This window comes from Nannizzia gypsea, genomic scaffold, assembly GCF_000150975.2.
Source record: "Nannizzia gypsea CBS 118893 supercont1.5 genomic scaffold, whole genome shotgun sequence".
NCBI lineage: Eukaryota > Fungi > Ascomycota > Eurotiomycetes > Onygenales > Arthrodermataceae > Nannizzia > Nannizzia gypsea.
Genome location: NW_003345197.1, coordinates 1171566 through 1193528, shown reverse-complemented (window position 1 = coordinate 1193528; position 21963 = coordinate 1171566). Strand labels below are relative to the sequence as shown.

The 21963-nt window shown below is 46.3% G+C and overlaps 12 protein-coding genes across 12 annotated transcripts; 4 read left to right on the top strand and 8 right to left on the bottom strand.

Moving 5' to 3' along the window:
* Nucleotides 1-29: 29 nt before the first annotated feature.
* Nucleotides 30-874, bottom strand: MGYG_06282 (hypothetical protein; the record flags this gene model as incomplete). Its single annotated transcript, XM_003171686.1, has 3 exons — nucleotides 30-127; nucleotides 199-267; nucleotides 343-874. 3 exons carry the CDS (start codon nucleotides 872-874, stop codon nucleotides 30-32), a joined length of 699 nt encoding a protein of 232 aa, XP_003171734.1.
* Nucleotides 875-1403: 529 nt separating this feature from the next.
* MGYG_06281 (hypothetical protein) lies at nucleotides 1404-2819 on the bottom strand (the record flags this gene model as incomplete). The annotated part of the gene is made up of 1 exon (XM_003171685.1): nucleotides 1404-2819. The coding sequence occupies one exon, from the start codon at nucleotides 2817-2819 to the stop codon at nucleotides 1404-1406; it is 1416 nt and encodes a 471-aa protein (XP_003171733.1).
* Nucleotides 2820-3562: 743 nt separating this feature from the next.
* On the bottom strand, nucleotides 3563-5104 carry MGYG_06280 (hypothetical protein; the record flags this gene model as incomplete). The annotated part of the gene is made up of 3 exons (XM_003171684.1): nucleotides 3563-4306; nucleotides 4366-4779; nucleotides 4832-5104. The coding sequence occupies 3 exons, from the start codon at nucleotides 5102-5104 to the stop codon at nucleotides 3563-3565; spliced, it is 1431 nt and encodes a 476-aa protein (XP_003171732.1).
* Nucleotides 5105-5761: 657 nt separating this feature from the next.
* Nucleotides 5762-7076, top strand: MGYG_06279 (replication factor C subunit 4; the record flags this gene model as incomplete). Its single annotated transcript, XM_003171683.1, has 5 exons — nucleotides 5762-5850; nucleotides 5933-6153; nucleotides 6206-6305; nucleotides 6374-6802; nucleotides 6851-7076. 5 exons carry the CDS (start codon nucleotides 5762-5764, stop codon nucleotides 7074-7076), a joined length of 1065 nt encoding a protein of 354 aa, XP_003171731.1.
* Nucleotides 7077-7797: 721 nt separating this feature from the next.
* On the bottom strand, nucleotides 7798-8704 carry MGYG_06278 (YEATS domain-containing protein 4; the record flags this gene model as incomplete). Its single annotated transcript, XM_003171682.1, has 3 exons — nucleotides 7798-8507; nucleotides 8590-8614; nucleotides 8672-8704. 3 exons carry the CDS (start codon nucleotides 8702-8704, stop codon nucleotides 7798-7800), a joined length of 768 nt encoding a protein of 255 aa, XP_003171730.1.
* A 289-nt stretch (nucleotides 8705-8993) lies between these two features.
* On the top strand, nucleotides 8994-10054 carry MGYG_06277 (hypothetical protein; the record flags this gene model as incomplete). The annotated part of the gene is made up of 4 exons (XM_003171681.1): nucleotides 8994-9054; nucleotides 9142-9196; nucleotides 9274-9575; nucleotides 9633-10054. 4 exons carry the CDS (start codon nucleotides 8994-8996, stop codon nucleotides 10052-10054), a joined length of 840 nt encoding a protein of 279 aa, XP_003171729.1.
* Nucleotides 10055-10175: 121 nt separating this feature from the next.
* On the bottom strand, nucleotides 10176-11208 carry MGYG_06276 (pre-mRNA-splicing factor syf2; the record flags this gene model as incomplete). The annotated part of the gene is made up of 3 exons (XM_003171680.1): nucleotides 10176-10223; nucleotides 10286-10924; nucleotides 10981-11208. The coding sequence occupies 3 exons, from the start codon at nucleotides 11206-11208 to the stop codon at nucleotides 10176-10178; spliced, it is 915 nt and encodes a 304-aa protein (XP_003171728.1).
* A 266-nt stretch (nucleotides 11209-11474) lies between these two features.
* On the top strand, nucleotides 11475-13373 carry MGYG_06275 (hypothetical protein; the record flags this gene model as incomplete). The annotated part of the gene is made up of 1 exon (XM_003171679.1): nucleotides 11475-13373. One exon carries the CDS (start codon nucleotides 11475-11477, stop codon nucleotides 13371-13373), a length of 1899 nt encoding a protein of 632 aa, XP_003171727.1.
* Nucleotides 13374-13854: 481 nt separating this feature from the next.
* On the bottom strand, nucleotides 13855-16329 carry MGYG_06274 (hypothetical protein; the record flags this gene model as incomplete). The annotated part of the gene is made up of 1 exon (XM_003171678.1): nucleotides 13855-16329. One exon carries the CDS (start codon nucleotides 16327-16329, stop codon nucleotides 13855-13857), a length of 2475 nt encoding a protein of 824 aa, XP_003171726.1.
* A 257-nt stretch (nucleotides 16330-16586) lies between these two features.
* Nucleotides 16587-17437, top strand: MGYG_06273 (hypothetical protein). The gene is made up of 5 exons (XM_003171677.1): nucleotides 16587-16669; nucleotides 16784-16862; nucleotides 16954-17014; nucleotides 17087-17118; nucleotides 17239-17437. The coding sequence occupies exons 1-5, from the start codon at nucleotides 16638-16640 to the stop codon at nucleotides 17257-17259; spliced, it is 225 nt and encodes a 74-aa protein (XP_003171725.1). The 5' UTR covers nucleotides 16587-16637; the 3' UTR covers nucleotides 17260-17437.
* A 303-nt stretch (nucleotides 17438-17740) lies between these two features.
* Nucleotides 17741-19209, bottom strand: MGYG_06272 (hypothetical protein; the record flags this gene model as incomplete). Its single annotated transcript, XM_003171676.1, has 3 exons — nucleotides 17741-18122; nucleotides 18187-19027; nucleotides 19143-19209. The coding sequence occupies 3 exons, from the start codon at nucleotides 19207-19209 to the stop codon at nucleotides 17741-17743; spliced, it is 1290 nt and encodes a 429-aa protein (XP_003171724.1).
* Nucleotides 19210-20063: 854 nt separating this feature from the next.
* Nucleotides 20064-21751, bottom strand: MGYG_06271 (hypothetical protein; the record flags this gene model as incomplete). The annotated part of the gene is made up of 2 exons (XM_003171675.1): nucleotides 20064-21381; nucleotides 21447-21751. The coding sequence occupies 2 exons, from the start codon at nucleotides 21749-21751 to the stop codon at nucleotides 20064-20066; spliced, it is 1623 nt and encodes a 540-aa protein (XP_003171723.1).
* Between the last annotated feature and the right edge of the window lie 212 nt (nucleotides 21752-21963).

Genomic DNA, 21963 nt, shown 5'->3' with positions numbered 1-21963 from the left:
CGTAGAGAAGCCAGACAAGCTTTCATCGATTATCGTTTGACTTCTTCCTCAGCTCCGAACATCCAATCGTCCTCCTCGAGTCCTAATACTCTGTCTCTGAGGTTTTGCTGAACCAGCAAGAAAACTTCTGAAGTAGTCGTTAGCAATTGTTAGTAATGTTTCTAGGTTAACATAAGGCAATTGCGTGACAGTCCATACCAGAGGGTTCGCCATTGATATGTCTGCTCCTATTATGACGCATCATTTCAACGAAGCTCGCATCAATTTCTGACTTCTCTGTTAGCTATAGGCTGTTATATATAGAACCAGTTTCGAGTGAAATGAACAAAGAGAAAAGCGTACTTTCTTTGTCCCTTCCAGCCAGTTCTCCTCCCTCTTCAACTGGCATCTCAGCGCCTCCAGAGTGCTCTATGCCTTCCATGGAGTCACCACCATCGGCTTCTTCGAACTCTGCAGGCGGTAGGACAGGGATATCTAGTTTATAGCATCCATTCTTGTCACGAGGGACAATATCACCGTTGTCCAAATTAGACGATACAGATGTGCCGACTTTAGGTACTGATTTTGATATACTCCGCCCTCCGAAAGGGTTTGTGCTTCCACTCAAGCCTGTATTAGTGTCCATTGGTATGACAGCGCCGTAATCTGAGGGCGTAACAGAAGTGGAATTGGATGCCAGCTGCTGACTGCGTGGGTTGGTCCCAGAATTAAATAGCGTCCTACGCACCGACGGAAGCGCAGACGAAGGCTGTGAGGATCCAGTCCTCGTAGAGTTTGGAGCCTGAACTGTCGTGGACGCAGTTGATGCGGTAGTCTGTGTAGTGGTAGCGCTACCTCCGGAGGGGATGCGTCTGTGTCGCTGGCGTGATGTCATGGTGGGCGCATGTTTCTCATAGACAATCTAGGGATGCGGTATCAAACGTCGTGTAAGTTGAACTAGGGAGAGGTAGGAGACAGTAAATTTTAAAGACCTAAGAATAAAATAGAAGAACTAGGTCGCTAGGTCGTGTGGTGCTAGCAAGTACGTCCAGATACAGATTTGATATGCGATTGCGGCGTTGATATAGATTTCATGGCTGCTTTTAGCCCCATGCCATGAGCGAAGCCAATTCTGGAAATAAACTGACGCCGCTTTATTTTACCTAGTCAAATAGACGTTGAACTTTGCAACCTCGCTCACTTTGTTAAAACATGGGACCAAATGCAACTAGTATTGATAATACGGATTTATTGCAGAATTGCAACCTGTTTCCTAGGGCCAGGCCGCTTATCTACGTGGAAAGGATCTCCTAAATAACTAGAGGGGTTAAGTAGCTAACTGACGAGCTAGTATGGAGTAAATCGCCAAACATTTCAAGTTCTTAGATCACTGCGAGCCTGGTCTTCACCCATCACATCACAATCTACCGGGTCATATCTTTGAGGTTGAAAACGTCCAAGCAATACTCTAAACTTTTCCGCTGGATCTCGGAATATAGCTCCATGCTATCAAGCGTCTTGTCACCTAGACACTCTTCAAATCCCATTTTGTCTTGAACTGGCTTCATACTCGGATTTTCACGACCAGCTTCACCAAGATTCGATCGGAATATACCAGCAGCAGAAAATGGGAGAAAATCTTCATAGGTCACCGGCTCGAAATCCATATACCCTTGACCCAGCAGTTCATCTATCGATGTTGGGAAAACGGTCTTATTGTCGGATATTAGTGCGAGTGCTTTAGTGGTTGGCTTATAGCAGCAGAATATAAGCTCCTGGGATCGAAGGGTATCTTTATCGTCTGGAAATGCAGAGAATACCTCTGCTAAAATTTGATTGTAACTCGGGGCTCCAAGCGCCAAATCTCTTGTTTTGGTATTGACTTCCATAAGAAGAGCATCGTACAGCTCTCGACCTTTATATGTCAATGCAGCGCCCCGTTGCTCGATCTCCCCAAACCTCGCTGTATGAATACCCTGTACCGTACCATTCTTCGAGGAGCAGAAACGTACTTTCTCATGAATTGCCTTGAAACTTGTTTGTCTGAGAAGTATCCCATTTTTTCGAGGTGGAGGCCCTTCTACTCTTTCTTTGACTTGCAGCCCATATAATTTCATGGCCACTTGTGCCTGATCAATATCCAGCGTCCTCGGTGTAAGATGGTTTATATGAGCACTTTGGAAAGATGCAATGTCCGCCAGAAGAGGGTGTTCATCCTTGAGCTGCAAGTATTCGTCATGACTTGTTGCAGCAGTTTCATGCCAACAAAATACCTCCAGGGTTTCTTTGATAAACTCGTCCACAAGTTCCGGCACAACACCCCCTTTTCTTTCCGCGTCATCAAGCATATCCAGGAGCCGATTGGGGAATATCTTTCGTTTCCTCAGTATATCTTGGGACAATTCTCGAGCTTCGTTCCTCAGTAGATCGGGCCTCAGAAGCGTTGTGAAGACTCGAAAGGGGTTCTTTTCGAGGGCCTCGGCATCAATAGGCCTGAAGGCCGTTGCATGTAAAGGTAAGCCAGCAACGCTAAGGTCGTAGTATCCTACGGGGTACATGCCAAACTGAGAGAATAATCGCCTGATCGTTGAAAGCTCAAAAGGTGTCCCAAGACGAATTGCTCCATGCCTTTCGAGAGTGAGTCTGTCGATATTATTGATATCAGGAGAACTTATTCCCAGTCTTGCATTCAATGGATTTTGAGATATTGAATTGGCATTGACTTCTGTCACAATATCGATTAAGTCGGCATAGGAGGGCACTTCATTTTTATACATATCTGACATTGCTTTAGAAAATCTAGTGCGCAATGCGTCTCGGTCACAAAATGTTGCGGCCATGTCCACGGCGTTCATATTTTTGATTCACTTTCTTTGTCGGTTGTTTCGAGGTCAATTCCATGGGATATCAGGTATATATAAAACGGCTGCAGCACAAACAGCAGGTGACCAAAACTAGTGTAGTATCTAGTACGAAGCTGTGACGTTGAACTCATCTCCACCCGCATTAAACGGGTAAAACAAGCCGGTTAACGGACTAACTCCAGTTACTTGTACCCCTGCTGAGAGCCAATCGCCGGGGAAATGGTAGCATCTAGCTAAATTGCCCATGTTCGTGTTCGGGGCCCCGTTCTCTCCACGCAGCTCATAGCCGGAATAGTTTGCACTGCTTCCTATTATTTTGTAAAAACGAAAACGCAGAAGACTATAGTAATACGGAGTTCCGCCGTTATTTACAAATGCCTAGCAAAGGCCGTATGGAAACGGTCTACACAAAATATGCGTTGATTTATGGTTAACTAGGTAGTCATGATAATGCCGAGGGCGCTAGTGTCGGAAGTGTCGGTAAGTTCGCCGAATGCCGAGAGCGATTTTGCCGGTAAATGTCAACCACTCTTCTTTCTCATGCTAGGAAGTAGATTATTCAGTGTTTTATAGCCCATGGGGGTAAATTAAATAAAGGAATCAGTGTTAATAGGCACGACTACTAGAAATGATATGACTTTCATCATTCGAATTTATAGGACGAGGGAACATGAAATGCGATATGCCGGCGATTTCTCTCACAGGGCGTGAGAGAAAGCCTAAATTCCACAAAGCCCAGGCACCAACCTTGCCTTTTCACCAACAAGGCCATCGAAATAAGACAATAAGGTTGAGACAGGGACCATATCCAATAGGCCGAGATCTGGGTGTGAGCTGCGCATGACCTGGCCGCTGAACAAGACTCGCACGAAGTATTCCGTTTCACGACCCCATTTGTCCTTTTTCTTGGAGTAGAGTTCAAACACAACCTCGGAGCCCATGCCAGGCCAAACCATAACATCCAGCTGGAGAATCGACAGGAGCCTGGAAACACTTCCATCGTGGGCGACGTTATGTCTATAAACCATCTTTCCATCCTTGCCAGCTACCTGATCACGAAGGTGTTGGGCGAGTTCCGCAATCCAAACACCTAAGCTAGATGTGCTAGCAGGGAGAGAGCTTTTGGAATCGCGATACAAGTAAGAATACTCGAACTGACCCAGTCGGAAGACTTTATCGGCCTGAGCTCGAGTAATACACTTCGAGGTGTCTTTGATGTTACATGGCAATGGCTTTGCGTGACATAGACGAGCTGATAAGTTATCGAAGTAGTGGTCGAAACTAGAATGCCACCCCGAGTCGGATGGAGAGACGCCAGAAATAGCATCTAACTCTGCCACAAACTCTTTTGTTCGGGTTAAATGGTCAGCCCATGGTGTGTTTGGCACATTCTTTGCATCGGAAAAGAGATCACTCGATTTCGGACAGGAATATTTAGGTTCAAGAGAGTCCGTTTGTTGGGACTTTAAAGACACGATTAGCTAACGTCAACTGCGAGTGTTAATGGGGGGTGGTAGTGTACCTCAACATTGAGAGGAGCATCTCCTTTGATGTCGTACATCCCATTGATCAGCATTCCGGCAACTTGGCTAGTGATCATGTTGTTGGTTACGCGAAAAGAGACTTTGCTCTCGTCCAACCGAGATGGAAGTAAATGCAGGAGCTTATGATAGACTGCAAACAAGTCACGTCCATGTTGCCACGAATCATCCAGCCCTTCCTTAGAGATCTGGGGAAAACTGCATGATCCTTTAAACCCTGAAGGCTGGAATGGGTTTATTGGGTTTTGATAACCCTTCCAGTAGGATTTGGCGCTGTTTCGGCCATGTTTTGGTTCAGCGTAATAAAACAGGCCCTCGTCATCACAGTCCCAAGGGTAAGATTCCTGTGGAAATGTGTTGGATTGATACGGTGTACGTTTGTGGTGTCGGTGTATCTATAAATTATTTAGCGGCCAGTTATCAAAGTTGACGTTGTTAGAAACATACAACTTCTACATAATGTAACTTATAGCCCTTTGGAGCTTTTGGGTATTCTCTCGGACGGACATGTGGCATATTACACCAATTGTATTTGCCATATTCCTTATCTGGTGTCTGAGAGGAATCGAAGATAAAGCCGTAAACACCATTGTTATTCAAAACCTTGTCAAGGTTGTTGATGTCGGTAGCATTAGGAGCATGCCATGAAACATCCGCGGCCAACGCTTGCTGGGCTCCAAGCAGGGCGAGAAGTGCTAGAGGTGATTTGATACCCGACATTGTATCCGTATCAGTTGCCACTAAATTTGAGAGCAGCCCGGTATAGCCTCCAGCTTGGACATAAACAAAAGTTGCAGTAGCGAAAACGAACAAGATAAAACAAGTGAGGGACATCCACTTCAGAGAGGATATCATTCAGTTGTATAAATATACACGCACGCTTTACAGGGGAAGCTGCTCTTCCCGTATTGAAGCCTCGAGCCAACTTTTTATAACATTTTATGCCGATAGCGCCTCAACGGGGAGAGAGAAGGACGAAAGTAGCTCCCTATTTAGGACTAGTGCCGGGACCATGGGGCGCCACGTGCGCATCTCTTTCGACTGCGATTTACCAAGATTATTGGCCATAGGGAAAATGGGCGGAGTTGCTCGGCGTACGAGAAGTGCAATTCGTGCATTGAAGTTGGCCGGAGATGAAGGTGATTTCCTACTTGAGGTTCCTAGATGGAGAAGGTTTCTTTGGCTCAGCCGAGGCACGCTGGAGGACGCAGTTATTATATATAGCGTGCTTTGGCTACATCACGTGGTGATAAGGGGGTCTGCGATAAGCTTAAACGCGCGAACACCGCGTTTGCTCAAATCTAAATTGAACTTGACATCAAACCAGGTATAAGGCGACGCTGTATATACAAGTCTTCCAGGCTGCATATCTCAATCATGGCACAAGCTGAATCCTCTACTGCAGCTGCCAATAAAATTGCCCGCGCAGATCTTTCTGGTGCCCCGGTCAATTATGAATTACCCTGGTAAGGTGGCTCATGAGAGATGCGCAAAAGGCAATTATGAATGAGAGGGGATAGAGTGGCTGACAGACTGTGGTTTTGTTAGGGTTGAAAAATATCGCCCAATTTTTCTAGATGATGTTGTGGGAAACACTGAAACGATAGAGCGGTTAAAAATTATCGCCCGCGATGGAAACATGCCCCATGTCATTATCTCCGGCATGCCTGGAATAGGGAAGACAACTTCGATTCTCTGCCTAGCAAGACAATTGTTAGGCGATACATATAAGGAGGCCGTATTAGAGCTTAATGCTAGTGATGAAAGAGGTATGGTGATATATGACCGGAATATTTTCTGCAGGATTAACTTTTTGGATAGGTATCGATGTCGTCCGTAACAGAATAAAAGGATTTGCACAGAAGAAAGTCACATTGCCCCCTGGCAGACATAAGCTTGTCATTCTTGATGAAGCAGACAGGTGGGTTGAACCGTTGCTCATCCTAAAAGCTATTATCCGTCTGTTGAAATTCCCTAACATCGTGATAGTATGACATCCGGTGCACAGCAAGCTCTTCGACGTACTATGGAAATATTTTCTACTACAACCCGGTTTGCATTTGCATGCAACCAGTCTAACAAGATTATTGAACCTCTGCAGTCTCGTTGTGCAATTCTCAGATACTCGCGCTTAACGGACGCTCAGGTCGTAAAGCGATTGATGCAAATATGCGAAGCCGAGAAAGTTAAATATTCTGATGATGGTATTGCTGCGCTGGTGTTTAGTGCAGAAGGTGATATGCGTCAAGCAATCAACAACCTACAGAGTACATGGGCTGGATTTGGCTTTGTTAGTGGTGATAACGTGTTCAGGGTTGTAGATAGCCCACATCCAGTCAAAGTGCAGGCAATGATCAAAGCGTGCTGGGAAGGAAAGGTTGATATTGCCCTGGATACTTTAAATGAGTTGTGGTACGTGTTATATACTACCTTCTTTTGCAAACCACCTTGCTTACCACTGCTTAGGGAACTTGGATACTCTGCTCATGATATCATATCCACCATGTTCCGCGTAACAAAAACCATACCGAATCTCTCTGAACATTCGAAGTTAGAGTTCATCAAGGAAATTGGATTTACCCACATGCGAATCCTAGAAGGCCTTCAAACCCTAGTTCAACTCAGTGGGTGTATTGCCAAATTATGCAAAATCAACATGAAACCAGAGCTGTTCAAGCCACAAAGGTCATGAAATCTACACATCAATAGTTCATATCATGCAAGAACTTCAAAATCAATGGTTTCTTCGTTAATTGTAGGCTATGCTGGGAGTTAAAATTCCGTACTGGTTCTCAAATGGAAGGCCAACCAAGGGTCAGATGGTATAGCATTTCATTCATACAACAAACTAAAGGTCTCGGTTATACATAAATTCATTTGAAGGGGTTTCCTATCAACAACCAGGCAGTGTATTGTTCCCTAATCGAATATGGTGCATTCAGGGTATATCGTCATTGATTAGACAAGATGTAAAGCATCGTAACAAACTGCGACGAAGCAGAATGTAGAGTTTACTGGCCTTCCACCAGGTCTGATGCTCTACCTACGGCTGAATATCAACTAAAACACAGTTTGTGTTGTAAATATACCTTGCTGATAATCAAGGATATTCTCCGAAAAAATCCTTTGCCGCGGAAAGCATGACTAGGACGATGTTCGACAGGAAAATTCTATAGCCTGATCGCAGTACCCTTTCCAGAGCTGACAGGCATTTCAAATGCCCAATAGAGCTTCAGCCATAGTTTCCAGGTATCACTCAGGCAAAAGCATGCCGACTATATAGTGATTCAAGTTCACTTCCTGGCTAGATTGAGTGGGTCTCCGGACGTAGGGAAAGAGTGGCCTTCAAACGTTGTGTGATATAAAGATCTTAGGCGTTGAAAATGCGAGATATCAATCCCCTAGAGCCCATGTTATCTCTTCTTCTGAAGAAGGCTGGTGCCTTCAGTCTCTTTGAGACCCGCAAGGACTTTCTCTCTCTCCAGAAGTTTTGCCTTTTCATCTTTCAAAATCTTTTCGACAGTTTTTGTCGCCTCTATTATCCGGTCGATTTCCTTTGCTTCAGACTTTCGACTATAGGGATTCTTAGGACTGTCCGTATGAGGGACTTCGGCGGTTCTTCCACCAACTGCCGCGGGCGGCAATTGGGCTTGTTTCCCCTTCGTCGACTTTCCTTTCGTCTGCTGCTGGGTAACACCGGTCCCACCAGTAAGCAAGTCATAAAATTGTTCCACTGGCTCATTGAATAACACCTCTTCATAGTTTTGGCTGACTACAGTTTCTCTCCTTGCTTTCTTCCCTTCAATATCGGGGCCGTACGGATGGAGTTTCAGTCCATGCCATAGTGTTTGTGGTTTTTCCATTGACTCTGGCACAAAGTATAGCTTAATCTGGATCTCGAATTCACCCCATCCCGTTTCTGTTACTTCGAAAGGTGGTGCCTCTATCGTTCGGACGGACTGTGCATAAGTTTCATGTAGCTTGAATTGCACCTTTTTCAGCCAGTAGGATATGTCTTCGCCGTTAATACCTCTAACGAATACGCGCCACTGGTGGGTGTGGTCATCCGCAGCGCCTTCGGGCCGTTTATTAGGATCAAAGGGATATGCCTCGCTTCCGAATACTAAATTAACGCGACATGTCAAATTAGCAACCTCGGCGTCAATTATACAACGACGGTAGGTTCTTTGCGCAAAGTCGCATACCAAAAGGGCGGAATATTTGGGTTCCCTGGACATGCTACAGTTAGTATCGAGTTAACAAAACATAGATAAGCAAAACACTTACCCGAATGCGCTTTGTACCTGCTGGCGCTGGCATTTTTGCTTCACTATTCTCTGAGCTCTGGTGTTTGGAATGAAGGCAAGTTTGGCTGTTCTTGATGTTCCTGCTTAATGAAGCTCCATAAAAGTTGATTAGATAATCCGATAACTAGTATCCACCCACTGCCAACATCACGTTATGATAAGCTCCAACTTCCGAGATTGTTTTTCTTTTTGAGAGCTTCAAAAGGAGGATTATAAGATGCAATAACAGCTCTCTACTGTGTAATTCTGGAGAGCTTGGCTTGTTTATATTTTCTTTCAAGTGAGGTTCACAGATATACACTATGGCGACAACGACGACTGTGGCTAAGAGGATTGTTGTAGCTGGAGGAAGCGGCTTTCTAGGTAAGTTAACCCGGATCTATACACAATAATTCCTGATACTGGAACGATGCAACAACTGGGGTCTAATGCATTGTATCATACCTATAGGAGCGCGAATATGCCAATCCGCAGTAGCCAGAGGATGGGAAGTTGTGTCATTAAGGTGAGCTTTCACTAAGCAATGCTGCCGATGAAGCAGCTTTCCATACTTTGGTTAGCTGACCGATAGAAATATTATAGTCGTCGCGGAGAACCAGCATGGGATACCGTTAGCTCTTCTGGCCAAGCTCCACGATGGGCACAAAAGGTCGAATGGGAGAAAGCAGACCTCCTAGACCCTAGTTCGTATGGACAACACCTTAAGAATGCGTCTGCCGTTGTACATTCGATGGGCATTCTTCTGGAGGCGGACTATAAAGGCATATTACAGGGGAAGGAATCACCCATTACGGGTATACAGAAGGTGTTTGGGTCGTTTCCTGGTATACCAACTGGTCCTAGCAAGAGCCAAATGACATATCGAACAATGAATACGGAATCAGGTAGGAAAATTCTGGCAATTTTATCAATGCAAATAGCTAATACCCTTATTTAAAAAGCTATCTCTCTTGCCAAAAAGACGACCGAGGAGAATATCCCCACATTCGTCTATATATCAGCGTCCTCTGGAGCTCCTATCATACCACAAGGGTATATATCATCCAAGAGGGAAGCTGAATCCTCTATTCTGTCCATGTTTCCAAATCTGCGGAGTATATTCGTGAGGCCAACATTCATGTACGACTCGTCTCGCAGCCTATCCTTACCCATAGCGATGGGAGGTATGATAGCTTCGGAAATTAATTCGTTAACTGGAGGAAAGCTCTCGGCTTTGGGGTCGATGGCGGAAAAACCTCTCAAAGTTAGCGTCGTTGGGGAAGCAGTGGTCGAGTCAATCGATGACAGTGATGTGGATGGTGTCGTTAGCCCGAAGAAGATTGAAGACCTAGCAACCAAGGGCTGGAGGAAAACGATGCTCTGAAATAACAGCCGATCTGTGAGTTACCAGAGACTGTCTGCCCTTATACCCACTGTATATTACTATCGACTGGTAAAAAACGTCGGTATTGTATAATATGAATTGCATCTCTTATTCGGCTTGGTTATATCATCGTTCCTCTTTCAAAACTGTCACGAATCTCGGCAGTGTACTATCAAGATAGTTCGTTAGTAGATAATTCCAGGCATGGGCCCAAGAAACCTGGATTCGTACCTTGTTGTAAAATCTTGCCAGTTTTTGGTTGAACCGCTTGTTCTTGTCGTTGATGTAGGTAACATCGGCTTCATCGTCGCCCTGGCCACGCTCCCTGCGCTTCTTAAGGCGGGTTTCCTCGGCCTTCTGCATATCGGCAACTAGTCTATCGATAGCTGCCCTGTCTGGTCTGTTCTCCACGAAGTCTGTTGAATCCGCAGTGGAGTAAAATGCACCGTTCTTGTCGATAGCGACGATGTCTCCGTTTTCGTCTTCAGCTAGCTCAAGTCCGCCATTTGCGGCTGCGCGTTGAACTGCGGCTGCTTTCTCGTTTTCATACGCATCCAAGTCCGGCTGCATTCGTCGAAGTTGTCTCTTATAGTTCTTGTGGGCATCCTGACGGTAATCTTGAAATGCAACATTGTCCCGATGTTTTTGCTTCTTATCCATTCTCCTATCCCACTTTTCGGACTCTTCAGCAGTCCAGTCCCAGGCTCGTTTCCGCTCGAAATCTTCACCAGCAGCTTCTATGTCTGCTTTTAACAAGCTGTGTGATGCAAAGGCATGTTTGCGTGATATGGAAGATAAGGCGTTGGGATCCACGGAGAGACGATGTGCTTCTGCCGCAGTCTCTTTCAAATTACTTTTCGCTGCAGTTTTCTGTTGACTTGGTTAGTACTTAATCGAGATGATACGCTTCGAGGAGAGTTGCTTACTGCTCTCGCCTGGAGCGCCTTGAATCTCTGAAGTCTGTCTTTGTTCTTCGATGCCGCGTCCTCCGCATCTCTCTTCTTTTCCATCAGGTTTTCTGATTCACCAGTCTCTAAATCATTTTTTTTCGGTGAAGGCTCATGTTCAAGATCTTTCTGCAGTTTCTCGGTTTTATCTTCCTGAGTGCCGTCGGCAGGTTTGGCTATATCAGCTGCTTCGATTTCGGTAGGCATGATCGCGTGCGGCGCACTGTTACGATGCTGTTAGTGCCGATAGAGTAAGTTCCGTAGATAGGCTGAAAGCGCAGTTTGATAGATGTAGGTTGGTACTTTGCTTAAAGCGAGGAACGATGTTGAATACGACATCGACGATTACATAATCACATAACAACTACTCCGTACTACTCTTTTCTTTAGTTTCTTGAAAAGGAAGCAAAAGAAATCAAATTGATATCAACACGCAAGCAAGCAACGCATGGAGTGAGCTAACTCTTGTCTCAATGCGCTCTTTGACGCTTGATGGCTGCCGGCTTGTGACAGAGCGCTGCCGCCCGCTATCTTCTTCACAATTTGTCGCATTACGGAGATATTCGCAGAGCTCGCTGGCAAAGCCATTATCCCAACCGTCTAAGGCACAGCTCCTTCGCTTTGCCCTCACCGGCACAACATGCAGCGGACCTGGAGACAAGCGCGATAAGAAACTCGATGATCGTCTGACATCTCAATTCCAAAAAAACCGGCTGTCAAAAGTATCAAACACCACCCATCACCAATCACCGCCCCTACCCAAGCTTCAAAAAGGCCATGGGCTGTCAAGATTGCACGCGGATATTGAGACGTTTGTCAATTCAGAGAAGTCTGGGGCCAAGCTGTTAAACTCGATACGATCGCTTGAAGATGCACTCGATCGGTGCCGTACTAAGGCGGAGGGGGAGGATTTACTCATGACAATAAACGGCCTTCTGGCAAGGTTAAACCGATTGGGGGTCAAAGATACACACCAGCTACTCCTTCTTGGCATGAGCTATGCGGCGAAGGACTTTGCACCTAGATCGTTGGCTTTCTACATACGAAATTACTCCATGGGAAGTTATGGCCCTCTACCACGGCCTATCGGCATTGACCTCATAAACTCGCTGCTGGATGGACTCAAACGCCGTTCTTGGGAAGATCCAAATTTCGATAGATCTGCGATGTTGAGAGTGGTTACCGGATCAACAGATGAGGAGACTGGCTCAGTCACCTTACATTCACTATTAGATATCTCTGGTATTCGGGAGAACGAGCTGCTACCGGTGTATCTGCGGCTCCTAGGCGAACTAAATGGGGAGAGAATGGTTTCTAATCTTTGGCGTCAAGTTCAAACTGAACTAGAGTTTGCGCAAACTCCGAGATTGGCTGAGAGCGCCGCTGCTTCCATGGAGGCTTTTTTGACTCTGGGGATTCCGGAACGTGCTCTCGAAGCTGCTAGCCTGGCTTCAAAGTACATGGATTTGAACAATCATATTTCCGTACCAACTTGGAAACTTCTTTTAGAGCATGATTCGCATGGGCTTCTTCGGTCCATAATTGCCCCCGCAACTACTGCAGCTATGCTGCAAAGTGACCTTCATTCCCTCGAATTAGTACTGGGTGCTACCTGGTTTAACGATGGAACTGGTCACCACTACCACCCGCTTGGTACTGAAGAGATCTCTAGTGACTGCAAGTCTGGATATAACTCACCAGATCATGCGTCGAGCGTTAACTTCGTGCGGCAGATACAGGGGGCAATACAAATAGAAGGCTGTTCCAGGTCCCTGAATAGCCTATCCGCCATTGCGGACCTTTTGAATGAATACGAAGGAGTTGATCTTCCATTGAAGATAAATCTGCTCGAGAATTCGGACACCTTGGACTACGCTTGGTTTCCTTCTTGCTCACCCATTGAATTTATTGGTAATCGTCCTCCGTTAGGGCGTGATACAGACCAGCCACTCTCCCCAACATCCCTTGGGCTTCTCAGCGCACATGTTGATGGGAATGGTGTACCAATACAGAGCGTTGGGAATTTGTCCCTAATGCAGCTAGGGTATATCGGTGTTCGAGCATCTGTGGCCAACACTGACGGTGAAATATCACAGGATTTCATAGAGAGGTGGAGGTGTACCGGGCACATAATTGCCTGGGATAGACAGAGCGGAAAAGTGGTGGCTTTGTGGATTGGAAAGGGCAACGGTGTCATCCATCCGGGATTGGTGAAACCCATTCCACCTCCCGAACTACCATTTATATTTGGAATGATTACACTTGATGAGACTGGGGAACCCATGCTGTCCCAATGTGATCGCCTAGGGCCACTTAACAACGAACAGCCCTATTGGGTCAATATTGATTCCGGTAGTGGATTGATATCGTGAACGAAATCCACTACAGTATTTTGTTCTGACTCGACGGAGCCATGTATCGTCGCTCACCCCTGGGAGTTACGGAGTTAGCTCAGCTCACGTTTTATCTAATTTCCCGCCAAGTGCTTTGTTTCCTATAATGCGGAGGCGGGCTAGGAATGGAATTGAACTATATAACGACATGTAAAAGCTGGAGGTATTACACAGTTTTGTATTTTTATCTTGGTTGATATAATTATGTACAATAGATTCATTAAATCGCCATGGCACATAAGCCTTCATAGTAAATGAAGGCAATGTCTTCGATTCCACGGTGACCAGTGACATGATTTGTCTGTATGTAGAAGCCTATCTAACATACTGAGACTTGTTTCGTAGCAGTCGGTTTATCCTATGACCTGAATACCGACAAGGCGCGGGTGCATAAACGCTCAGGAGTTAAAAGTCTAGGCACTCCCACTGTGAAGTCTTGATCTTGTAGACACCATATTTCTCAGCCCTTGCCCTCTCTCTGCAAGTCATGATCCTGAGAATTGACGGGCCGGCGGCGTGGGTTAACAAGCTTATGGATATTTGGCATAACGCCCGAGAAAAGCGATGTTCCCCAGACCTTATTTGCATCCGCAATTATCTGGTCCAGGGTCCACGGATTTATCTTCCTAAGCATGAGGTTGCTCTTCCTCTTTGAAGGAGGCCCGTCACCGAATAGTATGGCAAGCCGTGTACGACACACTCGCCGGACAGTATTGGTGTTAACATGGACACCTTTCTCCTTCAGCCGCCTCAGTAAAATGAGACCGCAGACCCATAGGGCGACAGGATCAGGCGTTGATACGAATGGGTTCAGAGTTGAAGGGCCTGAGAAATTGAACTTTGGCTTGCGTAAGAAGCCGCAATTGATAATTGCTTGCTGAAATTCCACACTAAAGATGATGCGTAAAGGAGACTGTGAATGGGTGGGAGGCAAGTGGATGTTTGGTATTTGTGAGCTTTGGGTGTGGTTCTGAGGCGAATAGATTTCAGCAAGCCAAAGACATAGTCTTTCAAGTTCAGACCACCGATTACTAATAATAAGTTGCTTGAGACCAGCTTCCCATGATTCAGGGGGGATGTATCCGCCATATTTGATAACATATTGAAAAATTCCAAAGAGACGTAAAACAGCATCCCTTGCATGCCTATCCAGTATGGGCCGCGTTCCCATACGGCGGGACGGAAGGATGTTCCATATCATCCACTTTATGGTTTTTCTAGATGGCGAGATGTGGTCAGATTTCATTTTCTCAAGTATCTCAGAGGTGAGCCTCCTATCATCGAGTTTTAGTGCATTCCGAAGTTGTATATTGTAGCAGTAAGGATCTTCGGGAGATAAGAAAGAGAGTATCGTGAGAGTCAGGTTCGCTTGGCGCCAATCGTGTGACATGGAAAACTGCTGGAAGAGAGATTCCTGTGTCTCTAAACTCTCCAGGGCATCTGGGTGTTGATCGCTATGAATTAGATCATGGAGAGATTGTTGGTCTCTTCGGGCTATGAAATAATCAATAGCTTTTGCAAACACTGAATTTCCAGTAGATATCCCAATCTCTTTTAGCTGAGAAATTTGTTGCTGTAGCTCAGCAATATCGGCGGCCTTTAACGCCATTTGCTGTAGAGTTAAAGGGCCAATGACCCCAACACCGAACATTTTGAGGCCTCCCAGGATCAGGTCGAATGTAAAGGTTTTTGTTGCAAAGAGTCGAGCTCCGAGATCATCTTTGACCATTGGGGATTGTGTGCCAGTTGAGTTGGAGGTGGTTGAGCTAGTCTGTGAGGGATGAGAATGGAAGCTGTCAAGTGTAGCACCGACAGGCAGAGTGCCAGATTTGATAAGCCCAGTGAGAAAATAGGACTGCTGTTGCGAAGTGCTGTATTTTTGCACGTGGTGGATTAGAGGCAGAACATCTTCCATAGACGATGGAAAATCCCCTCGTCTCATTAAGAAAAAATGCATAACGAGAGCTGACCCGATGTTATCATGTTTCCAAAGAACTGGTACCACAGAAGAGTATAGTCGATGGCCATCAGACAATTGGCATAAACCACGAAAGATATCCAGGCCCTCTCTAGTGGACAATGCACTTTTGAAGACACACAGTATACCGTCAGGGTTATCCAAGTGTGTATGTTTTAGCGCTTGATGCCACAGTAACGCCTTGGACCGATTCCTTGCTTTCACAAAGGTGCCTATAACACGTTCGTAAAAGTATTTCCATCTCAACCCTTTCTCCTTCCAGATGGATTCCGCATGAGACTGGAGCTCCTTTAACATCCACTCTTCCTTTAGCCCTACGGAGACGAAAATCTCCCATAAGAAATCAGCATCTTCGCCCTCGGTGGGGAGGCTGATCCCAGAGCATCTCCCAGTTAGTCCTTTCCATATGTCAATGACCCCACTGTCCCCGTAATGTCGTTGGCGGTACAAGACAAGCTCCCTCCAAAGAGTAAAGTCCTGTGAATAGCAGTGATTGTCCACCAATTTACTCCCTATGTTCTGACTATGTCCGAGGTCGGATTCCAGATCCAATTGCCATGGCTGCAACTTCCAGGTCTGCGAACGTTCAGGAAAATCTAAAAGATCTGGCTCTCTGGTAGGTATAATAATCTGATCCGTGCTTCTGAGGCGTTCTTGCGTCACTCGAGGCCGTGAAAAGTAGTTTGAGAGGGGATTCCGTGCGTCTTCGCTCAGCCGAGGGCTTGCTATATCGGGAGTTTCTCGGACAGGTGTGTCATCCCGGTCTTCCGCTTCCTGCTTGATAGATTGGCCGCGGGAGTAGGCTGTCTGTGTACCGGCGGACGAAAAGGATGCAGGTTGGCAGATGATTCTGCGGCCACGAGAAGAGCTAACAATGCCAGTGGATATCGGCGGCGCGACAGGCCTTTGGATGTGTCCTGGCAACAACCTGAGCTGTCTCGAGAGCATAAATAGCATTAGGCGGACGTCGGAAAAGCCCAAGAGGCACGACGGCGGGCATTTATAACCATAGATTTCATCACATACCCCGTCGTCTAGGCCCGTCTCTTGCAATGCCGTCCTATCACCTTGTTCAAACGAAATTTATTATCATCATTGCCGGGTCTAAGTTAAGGCTTTATATCTGTCACGTGATACGGCTAAAAGGCAAAACATCTCACCACTTTTGGTTCCTCCAACATCACCTCTTGTCTTCAGATTCTCGTCCACAGAACAATTGACCTCGCTTTGCGTTTTGCGTCTCAATTACTTCGATTTGCGCAACCATGGTTTCCCGCACGCTCCCTCGCATGGCCGGGTATGTGTAATTCGACGTTCTCTGCGAAAAATCTGCGTTCCTGGGAGGAATAAGGCACTCCGTTCTGTCCCGTCATTCCAGCTCGCTAACGTGAATGGTTTTCTCTACGTTCAGTTTCGTCTTCCGGGAGAACCGCGTCCCCTACTACCAGCGCCTTTTCCAGAACGGTGATGGTGTTCGCCAATGGAAGAAGGTCCGTCGAGTCATTTTCGCCATCCCTTGTAACCCGGACGGGACTGGGTCAACCGGCAACTGTGGCTAACAAACAATTCTTCACGGAATAGACTGCCCGAAGCCCATACTTGCTATATCCATTCTACGTATCGCTTTATGGTAGCACCATTGGTACGCTTCACCCTGTAAACTTGCTTGGCGTGATATCGATGCAGGAACATCTAAGCTAATATAAAACTATAGCCACCATGTACGCCATGGGCAGAATCGTTCTTGTGAGTAGCATCGAATACCAATTCCTTTTTCTATCTGAGAAAATGAGAGTTTCTTTCTCATTGCAACGCAACACGGGTTTCCTATCACATTTTGTCGTTCAAATACTAATATCAGGACAGGGACACAAGACATGGTTCTAAGTCAGAGGTCAATCCCGATTGGACAAGATAAATTGAGCTCATAGAGGTGGTGTTTAACTCGAGGTGAATTGGAATGGTGTATATAGTCCTGATAGAGCTTCAAACTACAACTCTTGTTGAACTAGCTCTGACTATTAAAGCCAATTGCACACCGTTGTATATTTAACATTGCAAGATATTGTTATATTATCCAGAGTACGAACAGCAACCCTGCCACTATTCCCTAACCCATCAATGATGTGAACACCCGTAGTTATTTGCAATTCCGAATAAATAGTGTACATGAATTTTCGGCCAAAGCAACATATGAAGCTGGTTTTCCTCTCCCAGTATTATAAAGGCGTTATGCACTCCTGAACAGGTCATGAACTGTGAGCGTTAATGTGACAGTAAAGTGTTTTAAGCATCAAGGACTTAGCACTGAAAGCATATACTTGGGTGAAGAGGCTATTGGCGCAACGGCAGCGATGTTATATAGAATTCAACCCTTCCTTGTCTGCCTCTTCATCTCCCGCTTTTGTTCCCTCTCTTTTTCTTTCGCGAGGAACTTCTTTTGTTCCTCAGCTGACATGCTACGTAGGAGTCGATCACGTTCTTCCTTTTTAATCTTTTCGGCTGCTGCTTTCCTTTCTTCGGCCTTCTCGTCCTGGTCGACACGCTTCATCTTCTTGATTTCTTCCTCACGGGTACTACGTAGTTTGCGGGTTACTTCAGGCCTGAAGTGGGCGAGAGTCACCAGGCGATCAACAAGACGAATGAAGGCTTTCAGCATTTTGGAAGAAGAGGTATAGTCCGATGCATCCGAAGATCCTGGAACACGAAGGGAGAGAATAATTCGCTTTCGAGGAACCGCCTCTTCAACACTATATTGCAAACAAACGTAAGTATTTAGGCACGGGAGGATGAAGAGAAAGCAGGTATACATACGTGGTAGGTTTCTCCATTGGCTGATCGGTCACAATCAAGTAGTCAAATAGGTCACCGACTTCTTCAATGGCCTTGACAAGCTCAGGAACGAGCATGGAATCGGTAATCTCAGCACTCTCACTCATAACAGTCAACCAATTAGGAAGCTTAGCGTTCTCCTTAGTGAATGTCAACGAAACATCATATCGATCCTCTCTTAGGTGACGCATGGCATTCTTGTGTACCACAGCAAAGACAAAGCCGTCATAAGTCGAAGGAGCTGGCTTTGAACGCTTGTCCGTATCGATATCCATTGGTGTAGCCGGGACAAGATCTTTCTCCCGGCCATCAAAGGGATAGGCAACAATCTCTACCTTCTCAGCAGATGGTGTCATGGACTCGAAGAACAAACCAAGAAGCGTTTCACCCAACAGCAGTAGAGGGTTATAGCGCTTCAGCATCTTGATTGTGACATCGACGAACGCAATATTCTGGCGACCAGTAGCGTAGGTAGTGAACTCATTCAGCGCCTTCTCCTTGAATATCTTATCGTCAATTTTGATGCCCTCATTGGAGTTGCCGTTCCGTGGTATTCCAGAATATCCAACAACCGCAAACTCGTCGCAAAGCACTGGTACATTTGCCTGGGCCCATGTCTTTGCCTTGCGCCTGTTTTTACCGGCTCCCCACATGTGCAGCACGGCAACTAGAATAACAAACGGGATGATGAATGCCTCTTGAAGAAAGTCTTGTGGTGACGTGCGTTCCCATACTCGGTACCATTTTGTATAGGGAACAGTGCTGGCGGCAGTACCCTGAGGTCCAGATCCCGTCGCAGATGGAGGCGCAAAGTCCGCAAAGCCTAGCAGATTAATCGATCGTTAGTCCATAGTTTTAAGCGGCATCTCAACAAATAATTCAAATTGAGCATCATGTGTCAATGCAATGTAAGGACGGTAGCCTTTGCTGTCACCAACCTCCTTCAGCCTTTTGCGGAGCCTCGGTGGCTTTGCCGCCAAAAAGACCCTTGAAGACCCCGTCCATCGTCGATAACTAGATATCAGGATTGGCCCGGTTGGCCTAGTAAGTCACTGTTTGAGAGCTGCCGTGGTGTTGTTGGCGGTTCGTGGATTGTTTTGGTGGCAGTGACAGCAACTAGCCTTCCAGCGCAGGCCAAGACGCTGAACTTCGACGGACGAAAAATCCAACGCTTCAACCACCCTAGCTCGGATAGCTGCTTGTATTGATACATGACCCCTTTTACTTAACATTAACAGCACTATGAGGCGACCGGTATGCCATATAAGCTCATATGTAAACTTGATTTAGAGACTCGGGGATCGAAATAATACTACGACCACGCGATATTAAGCCTCATCGAGATACAAGGCCACGATGTATTCAGAGAACGGGGAAAGAGGAACAATCGTGATTAAACAACCCTGTATAATCAGAAGAAAGATTTATAATTCCGATTCACCTTGTTTTATACATATTTCCAACCATAAAAACACAAGTTCAACCAGGCAGCCATAAGGCTCTTCCGCACAACCCTTACCCTGCCTGCCGTTGAATATCCCCAGACCGCATTTTAAACCAAACCAACTCCAAGGGGTAAAGAAAGCTATATACAATGCCTGCAGAATAGTAGTGGTATCGAGAAAGTAAAAACTGTCATCAAACAGGGTGGGCAATAATAGTAAAACACAAAGGCACAAAAGCAGGTAAAACACAAGTCACAAATACAAGAACAAAGGAGAGTGACAAAGGGAATAAAGGTACAACTCCAACCAAGAGACGCCTTGCGAGAAAAATTAACACAAAGACAAAACAGGATTGGGAGTGGCGATTATAGATGTGGTATAGCAGGCGGCTTGCAAAATGCAGTAGTAGCGAGATCACTGTCCATATGCGGGAGGTGGCGATGGATCTCGGGTTTGGTGCCCACAGTAGCTGCTGGCAGCGCCCAGGCTACCAGGGCCTTTGCCTTCTTGGATTCTGCGGCTAATTTCATTTGCTAACTTCATCATCCAAGCCTGTTCCAAGATACCTCGGTCCTGACTCGCGGCCACAAATGACAGCATGCTAGGTGGGATCCCATTCAGAGAAGTTCCGTTGTCACCAGCTTGCTGATGGGCCTCTAGAGTTGGAGTATTTTGACGAGGAATATGTGGAGGTTCCCCATTGCTAAGGGCCTTCTTTTCATCTTCGGCTGAAGGGGGAGTCTGGACAGCGTTTGTGATGACCGATGGGCCAAGACTTTGCATGGCCGGTACCCGAGCACGATCCTTTACTTTTATAGTAGCATCAGGGGAGATCGGCGGGGTAACAGGGTCATCGGGTTTCTCTCCAGCTCTCGCAGAAGATGAAAAAACAGTTGATGTGTCGGTAGAGACGGTATATTCGCTCTCAGTGCATGTACTGGAATTGTCATCGGGCTTTTTGGACTTTCGTAAGTCCACAACACGCCGCTTATGTTTTCTTGAAGGGCGTGCTCTTGGATGGCGGCCAGCGCCCGTCGTAAGACTGTATCCACTCAGTGGGGAGCCCAGAGATGCTTTGCTCATTGACGATTCCTGTAGGGAATGGAGAGACGCAGCATGAGAGTGAATCCTAGAGAGTGGAGGACTAGCGGGCGATATCAGACCTCCGTGGTACTCCGATTGTTCTATAGCTCCGGTAAGGGCTCTGAAAACGACATCGTGTATTGTTGGCGTGAATAGTGAAAGCGTTCGCTGGGAGTCTGTCAGAGTGGCGAGTCGCACTAGGTTTCTTTGAGAGAATAGAGAGTGCATTTCAACTCCAGAGTCCAGAGAAAGGGATGCTATCTGGGCAACGCTCAAGACATTTCCTGATGCATCAACGGGATCCTGGGGAGGACTGAGTAAAGGGTCCTGGCCTGGGCCGGCCTCTTCATCAGCCTGCGGTTCAACATCCTGCCCACGAAGCTCTGGCACCCATAGTCGAAGGGATAGTCGGTGGATAATAGCAGGGAGTTCATCCATAAATAACAAACGAAGCTGGCCCTCAATGGTCCGTTGTAAATAGTCTCGAACAAATGGGATGGAATCGAACGTTGATGACACCTTTAATGACTCAAGAGGGTCATTTCGAAAGACTAGAGTGATTCCTTTTTGTTTAGAAAAGACTAGAACCACAAAGCCAGAAAGTTTGATATCCGACAAAGTTATTTGTAGTGGAATAGTAAGCCCGTGGCTTTAAGAAATGCTGTCAGTAAACCTTCATGTATAAAGCAGTAGTATCTAGAAAGTAAAACATACTCTGCTGCAAGGGGACATGGGGAGGTGAACGCTGGTCGTGTCACCATGTAAGTATTTAGAGGATTGGCCTGCACGCAGGTTTTTAGAGTGAGGTATGCGTCTCCGGAGTAGGACATCTTAAATATTCCGCGAAAGCGGTCGTCTGCTAGATCCCCTATCTCAAGAATTTCAAGGTCTGGTGGTATAGATCCCAAATTCAGTTCCGTGACCGTGATGTCACCCACAATGATCGGAGGTTTCGGCGACTTGTTCAACGCAGCAGTGAGTAGTTCTTGAGCTCGAGTATAGAATCCAGCATCTGCCATCAGAGGCGATGGATGGCGCGAGTGCCTGCACGAAAACGAGTGAAAGCCGATATATCGATGCGTGAAAGCCGATATATCGATGCGTTCTAGCGAATCTGTGTGTTTATATTTCGCGATAACCGGTAGAATAATTTGATCACAATCCGCGGTTTATGGATGGGTCGCGTGCCATGTGATGGTACCTGCTGCGGCACACTGCGGGTCGTTGGAAG